At 37.3% G+C, this 23,193-nt stretch overlaps 1 protein-coding gene across 15 annotated transcripts in view; it reads right to left on the reverse strand.

The window, feature by feature from the left end:
* LOC111570823 (piezo-type mechanosensitive ion channel component 2) overlaps positions 1-23,193 on the reverse strand; it is a 117,888-nt gene that overhangs the window by 38,631 nt on the left and 56,064 nt on the right. For 13 of the 15 annotated variants that reach the window (XM_055014823.1, XM_055014825.1, XM_055014831.1 and 10 more), the window contains 15 exons: positions 20,642-20,683; positions 18,590-18,622; positions 16,527-16,816; positions 14,175-14,335; positions 12,243-12,423; positions 11,470-11,576; positions 9,879-10,079; positions 9,602-9,806; positions 9,005-9,106; positions 8,142-8,307; positions 5,503-5,746; positions 4,258-4,375; positions 3,224-3,380; positions 2,509-2,598; positions 721-845 (listed from right to left, as the gene is read on the reverse strand). In XM_055014823.1, the coding sequence (XP_054870798.1) occupies positions 721-845; positions 2,509-2,598; positions 3,224-3,380; positions 4,258-4,375; positions 5,503-5,746; positions 8,142-8,307; positions 9,005-9,106; positions 9,602-9,806; positions 9,879-10,079; positions 11,470-11,576; positions 12,243-12,423; positions 14,175-14,335; positions 16,527-16,816; positions 18,590-18,622; positions 20,642-20,683 (2,222 nt within the window). The remainder of the gene's footprint in view (positions 1-720; positions 846-2,508; positions 2,599-3,223; positions 3,381-4,257; positions 4,376-5,502; positions 5,747-8,141; positions 8,308-9,004; positions 9,107-9,601; positions 9,807-9,878; positions 10,080-11,469; positions 11,577-12,242; positions 12,424-14,174; positions 14,336-16,526; positions 16,817-18,589; positions 18,623-20,641; positions 20,684-23,193) is intronic. The other 2 variants (XM_055014835.1, XM_055014827.1) reach the window with 1 other exon arrangement.

Here is a 23,193-nt window from a genome sequence, read left to right on the forward strand (position 1 = left end):
AAAATATCTATAAAATAGTGAGTCACCTATTTTTCCACGGTATTGAAAACGCATGTGGGAAAAATACTGTATATGTTGAGTCTAGGTTTGTTCAATATTTGTCAAATAATAATTTAAAAAATTCTACTTTTTCAATGACTATTGATTTAATGTCATTTTAACTTACTGCACAAAAGACGTTTCAGATATATCTACATCAACGGTGGTGCAGGACTTTTTATTGCAGTTTAAAATGAGTGAGTAAAAATGTGACAGGAGCAAAAAACATTCAGAAACTTCTTGGGGTTCAGAGGGTTAATTAAATGAATTTCACTCAAACCCACCTTCCCTGAGCACTACGAGCAATTCTACTACTATAACTTCACTGTAAATTAACTTAACTTTAACTTAACTGTAATTGAACTTAACTTCAGTGTAACTTAACTGTAATTTAACTGAACTGTAACTTAGCTTAATTGTAACTTAAATTAACTTCACTGAACTTAGCTTACCTTAATTTAACTGTAACTTAACTTCACTGTAATTCAGGTTGACTTAGCTTCACTGTAACTTAACTATAACTTCACTGTAACTTAATTGTAACTTAGCTTAACTTTACTTCACTGTAACTTAACTGTAACTGTAACTTAACTGTAACTTCACCAGGTTTGACTAGACTTCTACTACTAGCACACCAACTGTTTCTAACACAACGTGAGGCCCCGGCAGGCTTCGTCATACCATCATCATCATCCTCGTCATCCGGTTGGACCAGCGTTGGTCCTTCTCCAGACTCCTGTGCCAGGTTCATCATCCTCTCTTTGCCCCTTTTAAACTTCTGCTGCCTGACCTTAATGCGCTCCATCCTGATTGGACCAGAGAGACAGTGAGACGTCGACACACAAAAACATCCCAACAGTCCGACTGCAAACATCTCCGGGCTTCATGTGGAAATGAGAGCATGACGTGGGACCACGGAGTGCTCATTAGAGAGCAGATGAGTAACTCCTGAGGTAGTTATAAGTGGGAATACGTTGCCTTTATGTCGTATCGTATACTAAGAGCTGCCAGGAAACAATAAAGACCGAGCCAGGAGATGCTTGTAGCCCACAACACGCTTTTCTGAGCCATGTTTACTTCCTAAATTAGACCTAACGAGACTCAAAGACATTTATAACCCTGAAACAGAGAGAAGCATTCTGTTTGAGCTTAGCTTGTACATTGTTCCAGTTGTCAGCAAATCCAATTAGACAATTACTTCACTCTACTGATGAGATGTGCCGCTGCAGCCTCTATTCCTCTGTGCTACGGAGCTCAATTATTGTCTAAAAACTGTTATAAACACACCAGTGAGTCACACCGCTGCACTGGAAGATACTTTCCTTCGTTACTATAAGCACACACACTGATATTTATTTGATTCAGTGCCACATGCATCATCCTGCTGCTGGGAATTCTCACTAAATGTGTTTTAACCCTCGTGTCGTCCTGCGGGTCAAAATGACCCGTTTTAAAGTTTGAAAATGTGGAGAAAAAAATATTTTCACAGTGAAACTTCTGATGTCCACATTTTCAACATTTTTGGGAAATCTTTGAACATTTTTCGGTGGCAAAAAAGAAATGTTAAAAATGTTTCTTGAGAACATTCACATAAAAATCAACCAAAATCCAGGGAATTTCACAGCAAATTTTCAGAAATTTTGTGAATTTTTCTTGCTGAATTTTTGGATTTTTCAGACAAGGAAACAATATTTTCACAGTGAAACTTCTGATGTCCACATTTTCAACATTTTTGGAAAATTTTTGAAATTTTTTTTGTGGAAAAAAAGAAATGGTAAAAAAATGCTTGTTAAGAACATTCACATAAACGTCAACCAAAATCCAGCAAATTTCTTTTTTTTTTCTGTGAATGTCCTTAAATAAAATAGAAGTTTTACTGATATATATGTAACCACTTTAGATATTTAAAGGATTTTTTAAGACAAGGAAACAATATTTTTTGGTGCCCATTAAATGAGGACAACAGGAGGGTTAATGTAACACCAAATTAAAAAAAAACAAACAAGCCCCAACAGATGAACTAATGATTCCTGGTTGAGTTTGTTTTTAAAAATGGAATGACTGATGTGACTTTTTTTGATAAAAAGGAGCAAATACACTTAGGTAGGGGAGCCAGGAAGAACTGCAAAAAAAAAAAAAAAAAAAAAAAAAAAGAATCAACACCTTTGAGTTTAGGAGGAAAGATAAACAGCCAATCACAGCAAGTACTGTGTAGCTGGGAAAGAAATACTGTGAGTTTTATCCCAGTAGCAGACATGTATAATCCTAAGTGGGAGTTTATAAATCCTAAACGTCACGTCGCTTCTTTGCACAGGCCTCTTATCTGGAGTAAATAAATACTTAACTGGAGTCCAGAGCAAGACGTCGGGAGGACTACTTTGAGTTATGTGAACTGAAACATGATGTATTTTAAGCTTTAGGGTCATGTGGAGTGTAAGGAACATGAAGGTTAAACATTGAGAGTCTCACTGTCTCTTCAGCTGCTCCACAGACTTTCGTTCCTCCTCCAGTCGGGCTCTCACCGCCTTCACTATGGTGGCCTGAAACAGCTCGGCTCCTCTGAAACACAACAACACAAGTTCAATCTGAGTTTGGAATATACGGCAGGTTAAATCCTGTTATTTTATATTTAATGACCAAAACAAACATTACTGTGACTCGCCCCTCAACTGCTCTAAATGTTCCTGTCATGTCATGTGTCTGTCCCACTTTTGGAAGCTTTGGAAACCTTTATGCTCTCCAATATTGTACGTTTTATTTAAATATAAATAACATACTCCACTGTAACTTAACCTAACTTAACTTAACTTCACTGTCGTAAACTAACTTTATTTTAACTTAATTTAACTCCACTGTAACTTAACTTCATTTTAACTTCACTGTAACTTAACTTTGCTTAACTGTAACTTAGTTTAACTGTAAGTAATCACAGAAATTATGCAAAAGATATCTTTGCATCAGTGCAACAACATGATTGGTTCAATGTGTCCTGCTTCATGTGTCGTAAATCAGCTGATTGGGTGGGAAATGCTGCAGAATTCTCCCCCAGATTTCTATTTTCTAAGTGTACAAAAAGAGTGTTTCCTTCATCAGCAGATCCTTCATCTCTACATCAAACTGTACGATGCTGCATTAGAACTTCACCAGTCTGCTTCATTTACTGCTGCACTTTCTTTTCAAGTACCTGGACGCGAGGATCTGCGACGCTCTGATATCCGCCACCACGTGGAGGAAGTAGTAGCTCATGAAGACTCGTCTCTGCAGCAGCAGGAAGGCGAAGCAGATGCTGTCCCAGATGATGCCGGCCTCGTCGCTGGGCAGGTTACACTGGTCTGCAGGGACTGGAACATACATACAACACGGAAACACCACGCTTCTTAACCCTCGTGTCGTCCTGTGGGTCAAAACTGACCCGTTTTAAAGTTTGAAAATGTGGAAAAAAATATATTTTCACAGTGAAACTTCTGATGTCCACATTTTCAACATTTTTGGGAAATCTTTTAACATTTTTGGTGGGAAAAAAAGAAATGTTAAAAATGTTTCTTAAGAACATTCACAAAAAAAAAATCTACCAAAATCCAGCGGATTTCATTTTTTTTTGGTGAATGTTCTTAAAGAAAATATTAGAAGTTTTACTGATATATATGGAATCACTTTAGATATTTTAAGGATTTTTTGGAAAATTTTTACTAATTTTTTGAAAATATTTAGAAGAATTTTCTTGCCACATTTGGGGGATTTTTTAAAATAAAACTTTTAAGGGAAACTTTTAAGGAATGATTGGAATTTTCTTCCTGAAGGTTTTGCAAATTTTCAGAAATTTGTGGAATTTTTTTGCAGAATGTTTGGATTTTTTTCAGACAAGGAAACAATATTTTTTGGTGCCTGTAAATGAGGACAACAGGAGGGTTAATACACATTCATTCCTAAAAATTATATCATCGCTTTATGCTACAATAAACTACTGCCAGTAGGTGGATGTAAAAAGTTATTACTGAAACAATGAAACAGCAAACCTGACAGTGTTTACTTCCAAAGTTAGATGAAAATAAGGAGATTTTTGGATATTTAGTTGCTCTGATTGTGCATGAATCTAATTTTCTAATCTGTGTCTGTCAGTTTTCTGCACTGAATTAAAAAAAAACACAAAAAAAGGGTTTAATTTCCACTTCTAAGGAGATACATCAGAGGTAAAATGAAAATGTTAGGTTCACTCACGTATGCCGTCCTGGTTGATGTTTTGTTTGTAGTCCTTGATGGTGCAGGCCAGACTGAACAACTGGATCAACCAGCACGAGTTCTTCATCAGAGAATTAATGTAGCCACAAGCCAGGATCTACGAACAAGATTCCCACATTAAAGACTTGGAAAAAAAACACTTCATTTTACTGTGTGATTACCAAATATATGAAAAACTCAACAGAAATTCACAACAAGACATCTCAGTAGTCTGTAAAACATCAGTTTCTGTGTCATGTTCAGCATTTCAGCAGTTTCTCTCAGGTCTAATATTTCAGTTTATTGTCTAATATTTCAGCATTGTGTGTAAAAATCCATTTGCAATCATTGTTTTGATTACATGCGCAAAATTCATTTTAATTTTCTTTTAACATACAGGTGCAATATCTTCTCATTATGCAATTATTATGTGATATTATTTATTTTCTTTATATTTTGTTGTGCGATTCCTTATTTTAGCTCACTTTTAAAATTTCAGTCGTGTGTTGTAATATCTTTTTGCTTTTCATTTTTTAGGTGTTGCATTTTTTATGTTATGTCTTTTTAGAGCAATATTTGGCACAAGCATTTCCTTTGGGATCAATAAAATGTTATGTTACGTTATCTTGATTAAGGATTTAAAACATATTCTGTGTATAAGAGGGCCAAACAAAAAAGCACTCAGAGAGCTCAGTCCTCCTCCAAGGCTGCTCAGTCGTTGGATCATTTCTGACGGATGAAATCTTTAATAAAAAATTGCCTTGCGCTGAGCACAGGCATGTGTTCTGCATGTGTACGTTATGTACAGATACTGAATCACGTGACCTAAATATGTAGCAGGCGGCAGGAATTGATGGGACTCAGAAACACCCCCACAATTTAATCAGTTGTTCCTTGGATCATTTCTGATGGATAAGTCCTGATAAGTCCTCAGTGGTGGATTTGTAGTAGGATCACAATCATGTGATCGTCAGCAGGCAACTGATGTAGTGTTCACTTGTTGTCATGGTTACAGTGACAAGTGAACACTCAATCAATGATACAGAAATCTTTAACAAATCCGTAGATCCAGACTATAAGCCGCATCACTGCCAAAATCTAATCACTTGGTCCTTGTGTCATTTCTGACCTTCAAATTTCATCCAAATCCGTTGGTCTGTTTTAGAGTAATGTTGATGACAGACGGACGGACAAAGACAAACCAATGCCGATCATCACATAATAATACTTCCACAGATGACTCACAGACAGAATGTTCTTCATGGTGATGACAAAGATGTTGTAGGCGATCAGGAAGTCCCAGTAGTGGAGGATCTTCTTGATGGGCTTCAGCAACAGGTCACCTCCAAACAGCAGGAAGTAGAAGCAGGCCACCAGGTAACCCATGCAGAAGACGCTGATCCGCGTAGTCCCAGTGATGAAGATGATGGTGAGGACGAACCAGAACAGGTAGCTGAACATAATCACCTTCAGCATGTCCAGGTAGGACCTAAAGACCAGAACGGCAGAGTTAGAGAGACACCGAAATATAGAAGAAACTAAAGGTTGAATTTCAGTTTTAACCCAGTTTTAACTTTTTTGTCAAATTTCTTGCTGTTGTCGTTTTGTGTCTCGCTGTTGTCATATCTTGTCTTGTTTTTGCTTTTTTTGTCTTTATTTTGTCTGAATTTTGTCATTTTAAATTTATTTTTCTTCAAAAACTTCAGGTTGTTTGTGATGTTTTGTAAAAAGATAATTGCTTAAATGTTTTTAGTCCTGTGAACCTCATCCGGCTGCAGGTGAGGACACATATTTACCTCATAATAAACGTCTAAACAACACTTCAGTCTGCTCTGTTCTGGGCTCTAATCCATCCATCAGTCACATTCAGTGCTGTCTGATCGATGGATGCGACTCGGAGCTGCAACCTGATCCTGTCCCTCAGTGCAGCTACACGTCTACATGCCTCCAACACGCTAAGAGCATGTGTATGGATCCCATGTTGGAGTGAAAACATGTTAATCTGAGCTTTTAGGAAGCGGCTCTGATGAAGAGTGAGCGTCCTCCTTCACCAGGGGGGAGAAAATACCTTTTCCATACTTGAAAGCTATTTATTGAGTTAGAGCACAGGGCCTGAGCGTCTGGCGTGACGGACAGAGTGTTTTTGTGGATTATGGATTTCTCTCCCTCTCCGTATCCGTAATTGGATCCTGGAGGAGAAGCGATGGAACAGACGGCCTCTGCAGATCCCTCTCTCTCCTTGTTGATGGACGCAGAGTGCGTTAATAAAAGACTCGTCCACTTTACGCATCAAAACAGTGGAATGTGAAAAGCATAGAATCGATGACAGGTCAGGATGCGCTCCACAACTTTTTCTAACTCTTAGATCAGGGGTGTCAAACTCATCTTAGTCCAGGTTCCACATTCAGCCCAGTTTGATCTGAAGTAGACCAGTAAAATCACAGCAGAATAACCTATAAATAACCACAGCTCCTCGTGTTTCCTTTGTTTTAGTGCAAAAATGTTCACATTTAAGCAATTTTCTTTTTACCAACCTGAAATTTCTGAAAAAAAAAATTCAAAAAGACACAATTCAGATGAAATAAAGACAAAACACAGCAAAAACAAGACAAGATATGACAAAAATGAGACAAAAAATGAGACACAAAATGACAGAAAATGAGACAAACGATGCGAAACAAAATAAAAAAGAGACAAAAAAGTTATAAAGCGACAAAAAAATGGACAAACGACAAAAACGTGACAAAAAATGACATAAATGACACAAACAAGAAAAAAAATGACAGAAGCAAGAAACAAAATGACTAAAAAAACGGACAAATGACACAAGCGACACAAAAAACACAAAACAATAAAAACGACGCACAAAACAACGAATAAAGCAAAACACAAAATGACAAAAATAAGACAAAAACCGCAAGTGAGACAAAAGGAAACACAAAACAACAAGAATGAGAAATAAAACAACAAAAACATGAGACAAACAACAAAAGTCAGAGAAAAAAAGACAAAAAACAACAAAATCAAGACAAAATATTACAAAAATGAGACAAATGACAAGAAACAAAACAAAAAAGAGATAAAAAATTGGACAAAAGTTAGAAAGCGACAAAAAAATGGATTAACGACAAAAACAAGACAAAAATGACAATAGTGAGAAAATGACTAAAAAATAGACAAACACAAACGAGACAAAAAAAACACAAAACGACAAAAACAAAGCACAAAACAACGAATAAAACAAAACACAAAATGACAAAAATAAGACAAAAACACAAGTGACACAAAAAGGAAACACAAAACAACAAAAAACGAGACACAAAATGACAGAAAATGAGACAAACGACACGCAACAAAACAAAAAAGAAACAAAAAAGTTATAAAGCGACAAAAATTAGACAAAAAATGACAAAAGCGAGAAACAAAAAACAACACAAGTGAGACAAAAAGAAAACACAAAAACACCAAAAAATTAAATTTCTAGTTTTACTAATTTATAACCTGTTAATGTCTTCTCTGGAATTTTGACACATTGTTCATAGTTAAATTGTGGTTGGCATAAATATTTAAGGTTAATATTTGACTATAAAATGCTTTGAGAGCCTTTAAATATACGTTGAAAGGACAGATCCTCCATTGAATAGTTATTATTAGCTCCACTTGTATGGAACATGTTGCACTTTTGACTTTACCGTTAGCGTCCTCAAGCATCAATTAGGCCGCCTACCTCGCTTCCTTTCCATTTCAGCGCGCTGTTGTTGTCTTCTGCGTTAATGGCAGCTAAGCCGAGCGTCGGCACCAAAATGATGACGAGTGCTTCAAGTGAATCTAATTTAAAATGTTTCAAAAATGGAACCTGTGTGGCAGGTGGTCAGCTGACGTACCTGCAGTGGATGAAGTCAGGGACGGGGTTGTGGACGCTGAAGGAGGCGGCGTCTAAATCTCTGCAGATCTCAACGTTGTCGCCGGCCATGAGGCGGACGGCCGCCTTGTTCTCATCATCAAAAATCTGCCTCTGAAGAGAGGCACAGAGCAGCAACATGAAGTCATCTAGGAGAGGAGATGAGATGAGAGGAAAGGAGATGAGAGGAAATTAGGTTAAATGAGATGAGATGAATTGAAAGGACAAGATGAAATGAGAAGAAATGAAACGACATTAAGATGGCATTAGATAAGGTGAGAGATAAGAAATGAGAGGAGATGAGAAGAGATGAAAGGAGATGAGAGGAGATGAATTTAGATTAATGAGAGGCAATGACATGAATTAAAAGGAAACAAGACGAAATGAGAAGAAATGAAATGACATTAAGATGACATCAGATGAGGTGAGAGATGAGAAATGAGAGGAGATGAAAAGAAATGACAGAAGGTGAGGTCAGATGGGATGAAATTGGAGTAGATGTGATGAGATGAAGGGAGATTACATGAGATGAGAGAAGATGAGATGAGAGGTGGATCAATACAAATTTAACAAGTTATTTCATCCTCATAATCAAAGATGCAGTCGTCTGACTTTGAGTATTTCCATTAGTAGTTAATGTACAGACCAATATTTTACATACAAAACATTTGATGAACTATAATAGCACTTCTCAGTATTTTCTGTAGTTTATTTAAGACTAACTGTAATAATTTATAATAGATAATATAATCAAAACATTTCACTTCATGCTTATACTTAAGGAAATGGACTAAAAAGTTCTACTTGTTCTTCACACTAATCTCCTGTTAAACTAAACAAACGTACAGATGAGGAACCATGGGTTGGGCTTGGTGAGGAAATCTGGAACATAGAGCCATTTGACCACGTTGGAGTCAGTAGAAGAACCGGGAAACCTCCAGGGATAATCTGAAAAGACAATATCATCATCAGACACGTGGAGAAACAACATGAAAATATGGAGGTTGTTAACCCTCCTGTTGTCCTCACCAAAAAATATTGTTTTCTTGTCTGAAAAAAAAATCCAAAAATTCAGCAAAAAAAATTCCCCAAATTTCTGAAAATTTGCAAAACCTGTGAATGTTCTTAAAGAACATATTAGAAGTTTTCTTGCCACATTTGGGGGACTTTTTAAAATAAAACTTTTAAGGGAAACTTATAAGGAATTATTGGAATTTCCTTCCTGAAGGTTTTTCAAATTTGCAGAAATTTGGGGAATTTTTTTGCTAAATTTTGGATTTTTTTTCAGACAAGGAAACAATATTTTTGGTGCCTGTAAATGAAGACAACAGGAAGGTTGACCAGTCAGGTATCCAAACCAGGACTGAACCAATAAAACCACTTTCTATGAGGAACTGAATCCTTAAATCGTGAGTAAAATCGGACCCATTCGACCACACAGACCTTTACAGGCAGCAGGCGGGATCCCGACACAGACCAAGTACTGGAACGTCAGCATGCAGGCCAGGAAGCAGCAGTACTTGGGCCAGATCTCAGCGATGGCTTTCCTTCGTCGTCTGTACATGACGGCTATCAGGGCAAAGGCATGAAGCATGGCGTAGAAGTCCATCCGCTGCCCGATCACATTGACCACCAGCAGCAGGCACGTCTGACGGAAACACACACGTTTCATACATATATTCCAAATGTAGACGTGTTTCTGCTGTTTAACACTCCCTACCTCGAGGCCAAACTTGTAGAAGAAGTAGTTGATGAAGTACTTGAAGAAGCAGACGATGCCGATGTCCAGGTGCTGCCGTGTGATGTCGTGGAAGATGATCCTGGCGGCGGGAGGCGACAGTTTGTTCCTCAGTCTGAAGTATTCCTGATGGCGGTAGATGGTCACCTCGAACGCCAACAGAGCCAGCATCAGGAGGTTATACTGCACAGAAATAAAACTTTTAAACCTTTTAAATGAAGCAGCATATTCACGACTGTTCTGATAATTATAGTATTTTATGACCAAATGTTCTTATTCATTGTAATACGATATGTGTCAATCTATAACTGAGGGACTTTTGAAGTCCATAAGATATATCTAGCATACATTTAAATAAAAAGTTAAAAAAAATAATGTTTTTTATGTTCACTATGATCATGTCTTTCCGAATTCCATCATAATTTATCATGGAAACAATCACATTAATAAAAAATGACTGCATATCACTAAAATGTCAACTATGTTCCAAAAAGTCCCGCAATTATATATTGACCCGTCCAGAATAACTTGAAAATGATCCATAATTATGGAAAATTAGTCCAAAATGACATGAAGTTTGTCCTAAATTACTCAAAAATTATCCCAAAGGCACAAAAATGATCCAAAATGACTCAAAAATTGTTCAAAATTATTTAAAAAAAGAACCATAATTACAGAAAATTAGTCGAGAATGACATGAAATTTGTCCTAAATAACTCGAAAATTATCCCAAAGACACAAAAATGATCCAAAATGATGAGAAAAGAGCCAAGCTGATGTAAAACTTGTTTAAAATGACTCAAAAATTGTCCAAAATGACTCAAAAATTGTCCTGATCAATATAATAACTGAGGGACTTTTGAAATCCATGGGATATATCTGCATACATTTTTATTAAAAGTAAAAAACTAATGTTTTTTATGTTCATTATGATCATGTCTTTATGAATTCCACAATTACTTATTATGGAAACAATCAGTTTTTCATAAAAAATGACTGGATATCACTAAAATGTCAACTATGATACAAAAAGTCCTGCAATTATATATTGATCCATCCAGAATGACCTAATCACTTGGTCCTTGTGTCATTTCTGACCTTCCCTGAAAATTTCATCCAAATCTGTTCGTCTGTTTTTGAGTAATGTTGCTGACAGACAGACAGATTCACAAAGGTACGCTGATCATCACATAATGCCGCTGTGTTCCTTGGTGAAATAAATATATAAAAATACCTATATACCGCATAAATCTGCAATATAGTGAAAAATCCATGATTTAAAATGTAATTTACAAATCTGTGAAAAAGTGAACCGCGTTAAGGCGACGGACTGCTGTGCTGTTTTATTTGTGGGATTGGATCAAAGTAAGAAACACGGCAGCCTTCAGACTTCTACCTGGATGGACATTTGTCATATTTTTGTCTTTTTACACCTAAAATCTCGGTTTAAATATGATGTGGGTCAAGTTCTCCTCATATGCTCTCATGTGAGGCTAATAAAATGACATGAAATTCATAGAATTAGGATAAAATAACTCCGGGGTTTAGTGCTCTCTCTGAGCTGGTCCCTCACCCTGAGGTAACCCAGCAGGTCATCAGACTTCCTCAGGCCCACCCAGTTGGTTGGATCCACGGGTGCTTTATACAGCAGAGACTCTTCCAACTCCTTAGTGGAGTTGACTGGCTGTGGACAGAAACAAAAAGAGCTGCTGGGTTTGGATTTCACCACAAAACCAACAAAATCTTCATTTAACCCTCCTGTTTTCCTCATTTATATTGTTTCCTTGTCTGAAAAAAATCCAAAATTCAGCAAAAAAATTCCCCAAATTTCTGAAAATTTGCAAAACCTTCAGGAAGAAAATTCCAATAATTCCTTAAAAGTTTTATTTCAAAAAACAAAAAAATCCCCAAGTTTGGCAAGAAAATTCTTGCAAATATTTTCAAAAAATGAGTAAAAATATTCCAAAGAAATCCTAAAAATATTTAAAGTGATTACATATATATCAATAAAACTTCAAATATTTTCTTTAAGAACATTCACATAAAAATCAACCAAAACCCAATGAAATTCGCTGGATTTTGGTTGATTTTTTTGTGTGAATGTTCTTAAGAAACATTTTTAACATTTCTTTTTTTCCACCAAAAAATGTTCAAATATTTCCTAAAAATGTAGAAAATGTGGACACCAGATGTTTCACTGTAAAAATAGATATTTTTTCCCACATTTTCAAACTTTAAAACAGGTCAGTTTTGACCCGCAGGATGACACGAGGGTTAATCATCTGCATGGTGTAAAGTGTTTGCTTCATCTAATAAATACGAGGTTCAGAGAGGGATCTACAACACCTGCCTTGGTACAGTTCTTGGAGTAGGTGGCGGGGTTGATGGACTTCAGCTGGTACAACATTTTACAGATGATGATAATACATGTCCAGACGGTGCAAACACTGGAGGCTAGAGGCCGGTACTGGCTGTAAGGCAGAGCGAAGGCCCAGGACGCCAGGAACACCGAGTTGAACAAAGACACCTGCACGGGAGACAATACAGGCCATGAGGACAAAAATAAACTCTTTCCACTGACATTCCCCAACCTGCTACAACTACTTGTACCAATAATATATGGTATTTCTAAACATTTTTAACACAATAGATAAAACATCATGAATACTACTCAATAAGACAAAATAATCCATTATTACATCCTAGAAATAGCCTTTTATTAAATCCCAATACTGAAACAGCTGCTAGGATTTGCCCCTAAATACCTCCCAGCTATTATCTGACTAGTCTGTGTTGTGTCTCAAATTGGTTCAAGTTGTCCCAGTGTTGCAAGAAATCAATTATTTATCTATCTGAGAAATGAAATCCACATAGAACAGCATTAACAGACCAGGATGTGCTGCGATACACCAGCAAACAAGACAGTTAGCAGGTAAACGTGGACAAAAACACGACTGAGGATGAATCACTGCATTTAAGGTTCACAACAACCTGCAAACCAGCCTGAAAAATGTTGAGAATGGCATAAATGCAACAACAGAAATCCAACAACATTGAAGATCTTCATATTTTAGCAAAATTTGCTGGATTTTGGTAGATTTCTTTCAGAATGTTCTTTAAGAAACATTTATTTTTTAAACATTTATTTTTTTCCACCAAAAAAATGTTCAAAATTTTCCCCAAAAATCTTGAAAATTTGGAAGTTTTCACTGTGAAAATATTTTTTTCCCACATTTTCAAACTTTAAAATGGGTCAATTTGACCTGAAGGATGACACGAGGGTTAAAACTCTTCGTGATTTTGAATATACAGGAGGTCCTCGACTTACATCAGAGTTCCGTTCCTACGGTGTCACTTGAGTCAATGTCACCGTAAGTCGGAACTCTGGTGAAAACGTAAACAAAGCCGTTACATGCATCATGATATCGATCGGTTCACATATTTGCACAACTACAGTAACGACAAACAGTCAATAGCTCACACTGAAACACAACACGGTAGGAAAATGCTGGTGAAAATGTAAACAAAGCTGTCTTATAGCACCATGTGACAACTGTACAGACAGTATTCATCTGCTCTACTCACCAACTAGTTCCACTGAACCATTAACGATGTAACGACAATACGGTGTACGTTAAACCAAGGACCCACCATAATGAGTTCTGATGTTATGATGAAATGCTGTACGTTAAACTGAGGACCGTAATAAGTTTCAACATAACGACGTAACGACGAAACAACATACGTTAAACCGAGGACCAACCGTAATAAGTTCCAACGCAACGATGTAACGACGAAGCGCCATATGTTAAACCGAGGACCGACCATAATCAGTTCTGATGTAATGATGAAACGATGTACGTTAAACCGAGGACCGACCGTAATCAGTTTCGGCGTAACAACGTAACGACGAAACAACGTACGTTAAACCGAGGACCGACCGTAATCAGTTTCAACGTAACAACGTAACGACGAAACAACGTACGTTAAACCGAGGACCGACCGTAATAAGTTTCAATGTAATGACGAAACGCCATATATTAAACCAAGGACCGACCGTAATCAGTTCCAACGTAATGGTGAAACACCGTAAGTCGAGGACGTCATAAACCAAGGACCTCCTGTATTCTGTACAAAGTAAAGATTCCAAGACAAGATCGAAGAACAACAGAAGAATCTAGAACCCTTCGACTTCACTTCCTCAGTCAAATATAAACGCAAAGCAGACTCGACTTCTCATCGCTCCACATCCTGAAGTCAGTTGCATCTCTTTTGTACCTCTCTGACGGAGTGCAGGACGATGTAGCATGACACGATCTTGATGATGTGGATCTCCAGCAGCCACCAGATGAACAGCTGCAGTTTGTGGAAATACTCCAGGAACTTGAGGAAGAGCACGGTCAGACGGTCGACCACCAGGTGCCATTTGTTCTTCAGATCTGAGGAGAAGGAGATGAAAACCAGACGCACTTAAACACAACAGAAAACCAGACTGAGGAGGTGTGGATGTGAAGCGTTTCCAGGTTCCTCCTCTTAAACGCAGCAGAAAGCCTGAAGTTGAAACGCTATTATCACTGTTCTAACATTCCGCTCACTGATTACATGAATCTGTCTTTGTCTTTTCTGCTGGTATTTTATCTTTTTGCATTCTGTGTTTATTCACAGCCTGAAAACTCTTATCTGTCTGCGCCACAGACTCTAAACTGACAAAAAATTGTAAAAATACTATAAAAATACTGAAAAAAGTAAAACACAGTAAAAATATAGAAGAAATATACTAAAATACTGTAAAAATACAATACAAAATACTGTAAAAATATAGTAAAAATATAGTAAAAATACAGAAAAATACCTGAAAAATACAGTAAAAATATAGTTCAAATACAGTAAAAATTTTGTTAAAATACAGTAAAAAATACAGTAAAAAATTTAGTTAAAATACAGTAAAAATATAGTTCAAATACAGTAAAAATATAGTTAAAATACAGTAAAAATACCGTAAAAAATTTGCATTTTGGAAGTTCAGGCTTAAATCTAAAGACGTTTTCTTTCAGATCTCTCAGCCTGTAGCTCCTCTGTCTGCTGCTGCTCTCCCACCATTCAGCCGGCCGTTAATCATCCAGGAGAAGCTGTAAAAGCCCGTTGTGTGTTCAGTAGATTTATCTCCAGTTTTTTACTCTGATGCGGGACGTAGCTCAAGTGCTCTCTTTCAGCCTCACATCTGTCTACTGCTGCACCGTTAGCTTATTCAGGCATTTAAATTAAAATGTAGTTCATACACACAGAAAATGAAATAGGTGATAAAACACGACCCTGCAGGACCTCTTATATGAGCTATACGCTTCCTCAGAGCTTCTTATCCAAACAATGAGGCCTCTATTCAACCCTGAGATAATACATTCCCCCAGCGTCGCACTGCAGGTTTTATATCCTTTATGAGAATATAAAACCGAATATTAAGTCCTCACTCTCAGCTAATTAAAGCAGCACTTTGGAATTTGCTTGTTAATACATATTTGAAGCATGTTTCCATCACTGCGTGTCGGAAAAACAACGTAAACGATCGGACAGGTTCAGAAAACACATAAAACACATTTACTCACAATGATTAAATCCTTCACCACACAGAGTAAATGCATCATTCATTTTACTTGCATTGGATTTAATTTAACTCTATAAAATACAAATGAATTATATGGCTGCTACGAATAAAATTTCCTTTTTGTAGCAATTATCTTCTGAACTATTTGGTCTGTAAATGTCAGCTAAAAGGAAAAACAAAGCAGTCTCTCAGAGCATTTTTCTTGTTTTGTCCAAATATTTCTACAACACGTGTACCAAAATGACTCATTTGTTCATGAGCTCATTGTTTTTGTCGTTTTGTGTCTTGTTTGTCCTTTGTATGTTGTTTTTGTCGTTATCTGTCTCATTCCTGTTGGTTTCTGTCATTTTTTGTCTTGTTTTTGTCGTTTTGTCTCTTAGTCATTTTATATCTTGTTTGTCGTTTTGTGTCTTGTTTTTGTCACTTTGTGTCTTGTTTTTGTCATATTATGTATCGTGTCTGTCGTTTTGTGTCTTGTTTTAGACATTTTAAGTCTAATTTCTGTCATTTTGTGTCTTGTTTTAGACATTTTAAGTCTAATTTCTGTCATTTTGTGTATTGTTTGTCATTTTGTGTCTTGTTTTAGACATTTTAAGTCTAATTTCTGTCATTTTGTGTATTGTTTGTCATTTTGTGTCTTGTTTTTGTCGTTTTGTGTCTTGTTGTCATTTTGTATCTTGTTTTAGTCATTTTATGTCTAATTTCTGTCATTTTGTGTCTTGTTGTCATTTTGTATCTTGTTTTAGTCATTTTATCTCTAATTTCTGTCATTTACTGTCTTGTTTTTGTCATTAACATCATGAGACAGTTGTCCTAAAGAATATATAGAGCAAAGATATGTCCTCTCTTCTATTTTTCATATTTTCAGAACATCGTCAGCCTTGATTGAACATCTCACTCCACCTCATATTATCAGGATCAGACTAGTTTTGAAGCCCAAATGTCCTCCAGTTCTAGGCTGACCTCTATTCTAAGATGTTTCACTGCCTCATTCCTGTCATGCTGAGGTTTGTGGACCTGCTGGGTACCTGAGCTCTGTTCGGTGCTCGGTTCCGGCTCGGTCCCGGCGCTGCAGTGCTGGCTGTCCTCGGTGCTGGACTGTCGCGGGTCGGAGAAGCTCTTGGGCTTCTCGCCACTCATGCAGGTGTTGTCCATCACCACCACCAGGGCCTGCTCCTTCTCCTTCTCCGAGCCCCAGCTGCCCTCATCCTCCTCCTGCCTGTCCCGAGGCTCGTCCTCCTCCCTGGGCAGCGCCGCCTCCACCGAGCTGGCGCTGAGCATGGTGAGGTCGGCCAGGCTGCCGTCCTGGTGCACCAGCCTGGAGACAGGTGAGAAGTTATTATAGCAGACACACCTGTAGATGGAGCTACTCACACACACCTGTATTAATATACTTATGAGGATCTTCAGGAGCTTTTTGAGGAAGTTTTTTTCCCTGTAAATGCTTTTAGGAGCTAATAAGCAGCACAACCTTTGACCTTTTGATCACATTTTTCTAGAGCACATTTTCACTGCTTCTAATGTTTACATTTACTCCACCAAGGAACACAGCATTAGCAGTGATGCAGCTTATAGTCTGGATCCACGGATTAGCGAAAGATTTCTGTATCATTGCCAGATAGCGGCACAGCGTCACTGTAACCACGACAACAAGTGAACACTACATCAGCTGCCTGCTGACGATCACATGATTGTGATCCTACTACAAATCCACCACTGAGGACCACCAATGTTTATAAAACTGCAACTGTGAATAAGACATTTAAAGTCATTTTGGACCCATTTTTAGGATGTTTTTTTTTAACCCTTCTCAGCCATCCTAGACCATTAACTCATGTTGGACAGATTTTGAACAGTTCAGGAGGATTTTTTGAGCAAGTTCTGGACAAAATTGAGTACTTTCTAGTCCTTTTGCACATATTTCGAGTCTCTTTTGGTCAAATTTTAACAGCATTTAGGGAACACACTTATTTCATGAGGTCAGATTTGAGTCATTTTGGACGTGTTTTTATTGTTTTTACTAATTCTTGGAACCCTTCTACGCGATCCTAGATGTTTAACTCATTTTGGACAGATTGTGAACAGGAAAAGAGGATTTTTTGAGCAAGTTCTGGATTAATTTCTAATAATTTTGGACAAGTGGTTTCGAAATTAAAGAGAGAGTTTGCAGCCGAGCCGCTGTGTTTCTCCGACATGTCTGCTGGACTGTCAATCCAAAAGCTCGGTCACGTGACCACGTAGCAGCCACTGAAGCTCCGGCGCTGTCACGTGACCATTTTGTGGTCCGCTAGTGACCGCCCGCCATGCGTGCGATTTTCAGATGCGGTGCGTTGACATGCGGGAAAAACGCATCTAGTGACATGCAGCTTTATTTCTGTTGTTTTCTATCTTGTTTTGTCGTTTTGTGTCTTGTTTTTGTCGCTTTGCGTCTTGTTTCTGTCATTTTCTGTCTTGTTTTTGTCATTTTGCATCTTGTTTCTGTCATTTTCTGTCTTGTTTTAGATGTATATTTTGCATTATCTATGCGTGTTTTTATCTGTCTAGTGATTCTAAAACCTGTTTATGTCATTTTGCTGCATTGTGAAGCACTTGAATTTAGAAAAGCACCTTATTAATAAAGATGACAAAACTTCACCTAATCCTTTCATCAAACACACGTCCTAAAGCTGCGGTGACGTTAAAGTTTAACGTCAAAGCAGCAACTTGAAGAAAACACACCCGTTTAGTGGTTTTTCTAACAGTCCTAGGTATCCCGTCCTCATAAGTATATGAATACCACTCACACATGGTCCAGGTGGTGGTTCTGATGCAGATGTTGGGACGGGGATGGTTAGCTCTGTCTGCTAACCGCTAACAGCAGATCATCAGGCATCGTGATAAGAAGCAGTGCACATTCCTTCTGCATTCTTCTAAACAATGCATGTTGGTTCTAATGGTGTCTGAGATGTCCTTGTTGCAGCAGATAAATAGGAACCGAAAGGAAACGCTGAGGCTTTAAGGTCCTCTCAGGCAATGGGAGCGAGGTTTGGCTAGCATGAACCGGCTGCATATCAACACATCAAGCATCTAACTGCCCACTGGTCACACTTACTTGCTCTGATGGTTGGGAATTTTTTCTTTGATGCTGCTCAGAACAATAACGTTACACAGAATGAACAGTGAGGAGAGAAACGTGACAAAAGCACCCTGAAAATCATTTCAGAACATCCACGTGGATTTATTAAAACACACAAAGAAGTGGCCGCAGGACTCTGGTGGTTTGGGGAGGAGGAACCTGTTCAAGATGGAGGGTTCAGTGCACAGAAAGGGTCATTGGTGAGAAACTGGAAGGGAAGAAGTAGTCGTTGCAGAAACAGAAACATGCTGGAAGTTTGTCAAGACAAAGATATGATTTGGGTTCAGAGACAGACCTGGTGATGACGTTTCTGTCGTTTTGTGTCTCGTTTCTGTCATTTCGTGTCTCATTTTTGTCATTTTCTGAATCGTTTTGGTCATTTTGGGTCTCATTTTTGTCGCTTTGTGTCTCGTTTTAGTCGTTTTTTTGTCTCATTTTTGTCATTTTCTGTCTTGTTTTTGTCATTTTATGTCTCATTTTTGTCGTTTTGTGTCTCGGTTTTGTTGCTTTCTGTCTTGTTTTTGTCGTTTTGTGCCTCATTTTTGTCATTTTCTGAATCGTTTTGGTCATTTTGTGTCTCATTTTTGTCGCTTTGTGTCTCGTTTTTGTCTTTTGTGTCTTGTTTCTGTCATTTTGTGTCTCATTTCTGCCATTTTGTATCTCATTTCTGTCATTTTATGTCTTGTTTTTGTCATTTCGTGTCTCGTTGTTTTCTGTCTCATTTTTGTCGTTTTGTGCCTCATTTTTGTCATTTTCTGAATCGCTTTGGTCATCTTGTGTCTTGTTTTTGTCGTTTTGTGTCTCATTTTTGTCTTTTGTATCTTGTTTTTGTCATTTTATGTCTTGATTTTGTCGTTTTGTGTCTTGTTTTTATTGTTTTGTGTCGTTTTTGTCGTTTTGTGTCGTTTTGTGTCGTTTTTGTCGTGTCTCATTTCTGCCATTTTATATCTCATTTATCATTTTGTATCCTGTTTTTGTAATTTTGTGTCTTGATTTTGTTGCTTTGTGTCTGGTTTTTATCATTTTCTGTCTCGTTTTGTCATTTTGTGTCTTGTTTTGTCGTTTTGTGTCTTATTTTTGTCGTTTTGTGTCTCATTTTTGTCTTTTGTATCTTGTTTTTGTCATTTTATGTCTTGTTTTGTCATCTTGTGTCTTGTTTTTGTCGTTTTGTGTCTCATTTTTGTCTTTTGTATCTTGTTTTTGTCATTTTATGTCTTGATTTTGTCGTTTTGTGTCTTGTTTTTATTTTTTTGTCGTTTTTGTCGTTTTGTGTCGTTTTTGTCGTGTCTCATTTCTGCCATTTTATATCTCATTTATCATTTTGTATCCTGTTTTTGTAATTTTGTGTCTTGATTTTGTCGCTTTGTGTCTGGTTTTTATCATTTTCTGTCTCGTTTTGTCATTTTGTGTCTTGTTTTGTCGTTTTGTGTCTTATTTTTGTCGTTTTGTGTCTCATTTTTGTCTTTTGTATCTTGTTTTTGTCATTTTATGTCTTGATTTTGTCGTTTTGTGTCTTGTTTTTGTTGTTTTGCATCTTGTTTTTGTCGTTTTGTGTCTTGTTTTTGTCGTTTTGTGTCTTGTTTTTGTCATTTTGTGTCTTGTTTTTGTCAGACTCTGGTGGTTTGGGGAGGAGGAACCTTTTCAGGATGGAGGGTTCAGTGCACAGAAAGGGTCATTGGTGAGAAACTGGAAGGGAAGAAGTAGTCGTTGCAGAAACAGAAACATGCTGGAAGTCTGTCAGGAGAAAGATTTGGTTTGGGTTCGGAGACAGAGGGTGACAGATCCAGGAAACTAACAAACAATCCCAACAAGATTAGGCTACAAGCTAAAACAACAACAAAAAAAAAAACAGAAAACCTGGAAAGGAAAACCAATCATGTCATATCAAATACCTGAGCATCAAGAGGAAGATAGTTCAGAAGGTCATTAATATTGTCAAAAACAAGGTAAGAAGAATGGGAGGGGAGGAGGACGCTGAGGTTGAACTGGGATGGTGATGGATGCCACAGAAAGCGAGCACATACCCACCTATTCATGATCAAATAGATACGCCCATTGACTTTAGCGTGGCTGTGAGGAAGCAGGTCACAGAGAGAAGCGAGAGGGGAGATGAGCCGAGTGAGCTGTGGCGGCGAAAACAATGGAAAACAATCCACAACAACACGACCGTAAAGTTAACACATCCACGCCACAGATGCTGCACTGCAAAAACTCCAAATCTTACCAAGTCTATTTGGCTTATTTTTAGTCAAAATGTCTCATCCCACTTGATTTAAGTTAAATTCATGAAACAAGAGACATTTCAGCAGATGGAGGGACTTGTTTTAAGACAACGCATTTTAAATATATTGTTAAGTCAAACAGTCTTGAAATTATCTTGTTTTGAGTTGAATTTTATAAGAAAACTCAAAATAATTTTAACCCTCTTGTTGTCCTGTGGGTTAATATGTACCCGTTTTAAAGTTTGAAAATGTGGGGGAAAAAAAAAATTTCACAGTGAAACTTCTGATGTCCACATTTTCAACATTTTTGGGAAATTTTTGAACATTTTTTGGTGGAAAAAAAAGAAACGTTAAAAATGTTTCTTAAGAACATTCACACAAAAAACTCAACCAAAATCCAGCAAATTTCACTGGATTTTGGTTGATTTTTATGTGAATGTTCTTAAATAAAATATTAGAAGTTTAACTGATATATATGGATAATATCTATATATATATTAGATATTTTTAGGATTTTTTTTAGAAGATTTTTACTCATTTTCTGAAAATATTTACAAGAATTTTCTTGCCAAATTTGGGGGATATTTTTTTTTAAATAAAACTTCTAAGGGAAACTTTTAAGGAATTATTGGAATTTTCTTCCTGAAGGTTTTTGCAAATTTTCAGAAATTTGGGGAATTTTTTGCTGAATTTTTGGATTTTTCAGACAAGGAAACAATATTTTTTGGTGCCCATAAATGAAGACAGCAGGAGGGTTAATACATCTCAAATTAGGAGGTTACATGAAAGCAAAAATCTATTTTTGAGTGAAAAACTGCTATTCTTTTTTTAGCATGTCTGGCTTATTTTCAGACACCTAAGCTTGACAATCCTGGTAAAATACAGATTAAAATAAGTTTTCCCAGCTAATTTTAAGATCTCAGTATTCTAAATATCATATCTTATTTCTAGAAATCTTACCAAGACATTTTTCACTTGTTCTATTGGCAGATTTTTTCACTTATTTCAAGGTAAAAGTTCCTTAAAATAAGTTTGGTTTTTTTTTTTGTTTTGAGAGCAGCATTTTTTCCAGTGTGTCACAAGAAGCTGATGAGAAGAGCGGCTAGAAGAGGCGTTAAAACAGGTCGTGATCATCCAGAACAGTCTGAGATGAAAAGAGACAAATGTTTTCACTCCACACCCGTCTATGGAAGATCTGCTGGGTTTACCATGCATGTTTTATTATTCTAAGAATCCTTGGTAATATTTCTGTATTATTTGTTAATCCAGTTTATGTGGAGCTCTATGGTGATCATTTTGAAACTAGAAGTGGAGACGGAACATTACAGCTGACAGCAAGGGACACATTTTAACTCTTTGGATTCCACAACCTGCTGGCAGGTTTGAAAAGCAAATAAAATTATCAGAATCAACATCTATCAAAGAAGGGAAATATAAAAACAGGAAGAATAGCCACATTTTCAACTGTCAAGAGTAACAATCCTAAACAGATCTAAGCTAAAAAATTGGGACAGTTCATCAAAATTCCATAACTCTACGTGTTGCATTTTAAAAAATGCCCAAAAACACCCTGTTCACAATAACCCAGTTCTGTGAAAAACTAAAAATTCTGTTCCATCTATTCATCATCCATCCATCCATCCATCCATTAATCCATCCATCAATCATCCATCCATCCACACATCCATCCATCAATCATCCATTCATCAATCATCCATCCATCCATTAATCCATCCATCAATCATCCTTCCATCCATTAATCCATCCATCCACCCACACATCCATCCATCAGTCATCCATCCATCATCCATCCATCCATTAATCCATCCATCAATCATCCATCCATCATCTATCCATCCATCCATCAATCATCTATCCATCATCCATCCACCCACACATTCATCCATCAATCATCCATCCACCCACACATCCATCCATCAATCATCCGTCCATCCATCCACCCACCCACACATCCATTCATCAATCATCCATCCATCAATCATCCATCCCTCCATCCATCCATCAATCCATCATCAATCATCCATCCATCATCTATCCATCCATCCATCAATCATCTATCCATCATCCATCCACCCACACATTCATCCATTAATCCATCCATCCACCCACACATCCATCCATCAATCATCCATCCATCATCCATCCATCCATTAATCCATCCATCAATCATCCATTCATCATCTATCCATCCATCAATCATCTATCCATCATCCATCCACCCACACATTCATCCATCAATCATCCATCCACCCACACATCCATCCATCAATCATCCGTCCATCCATCCACCCACCCACACATCCATTCATCAATCATCCATCCATCAATCATCCATCC

The sequence above is a fragment of the Amphiprion ocellaris genome, chromosome 10, assembly GCF_022539595.1.
Source record: "Amphiprion ocellaris isolate individual 3 ecotype Okinawa chromosome 10, ASM2253959v1, whole genome shotgun sequence".
In the NCBI taxonomy this organism is placed as follows: Eukaryota; Metazoa; Chordata; class Actinopteri; family Pomacentridae; genus Amphiprion; species Amphiprion ocellaris.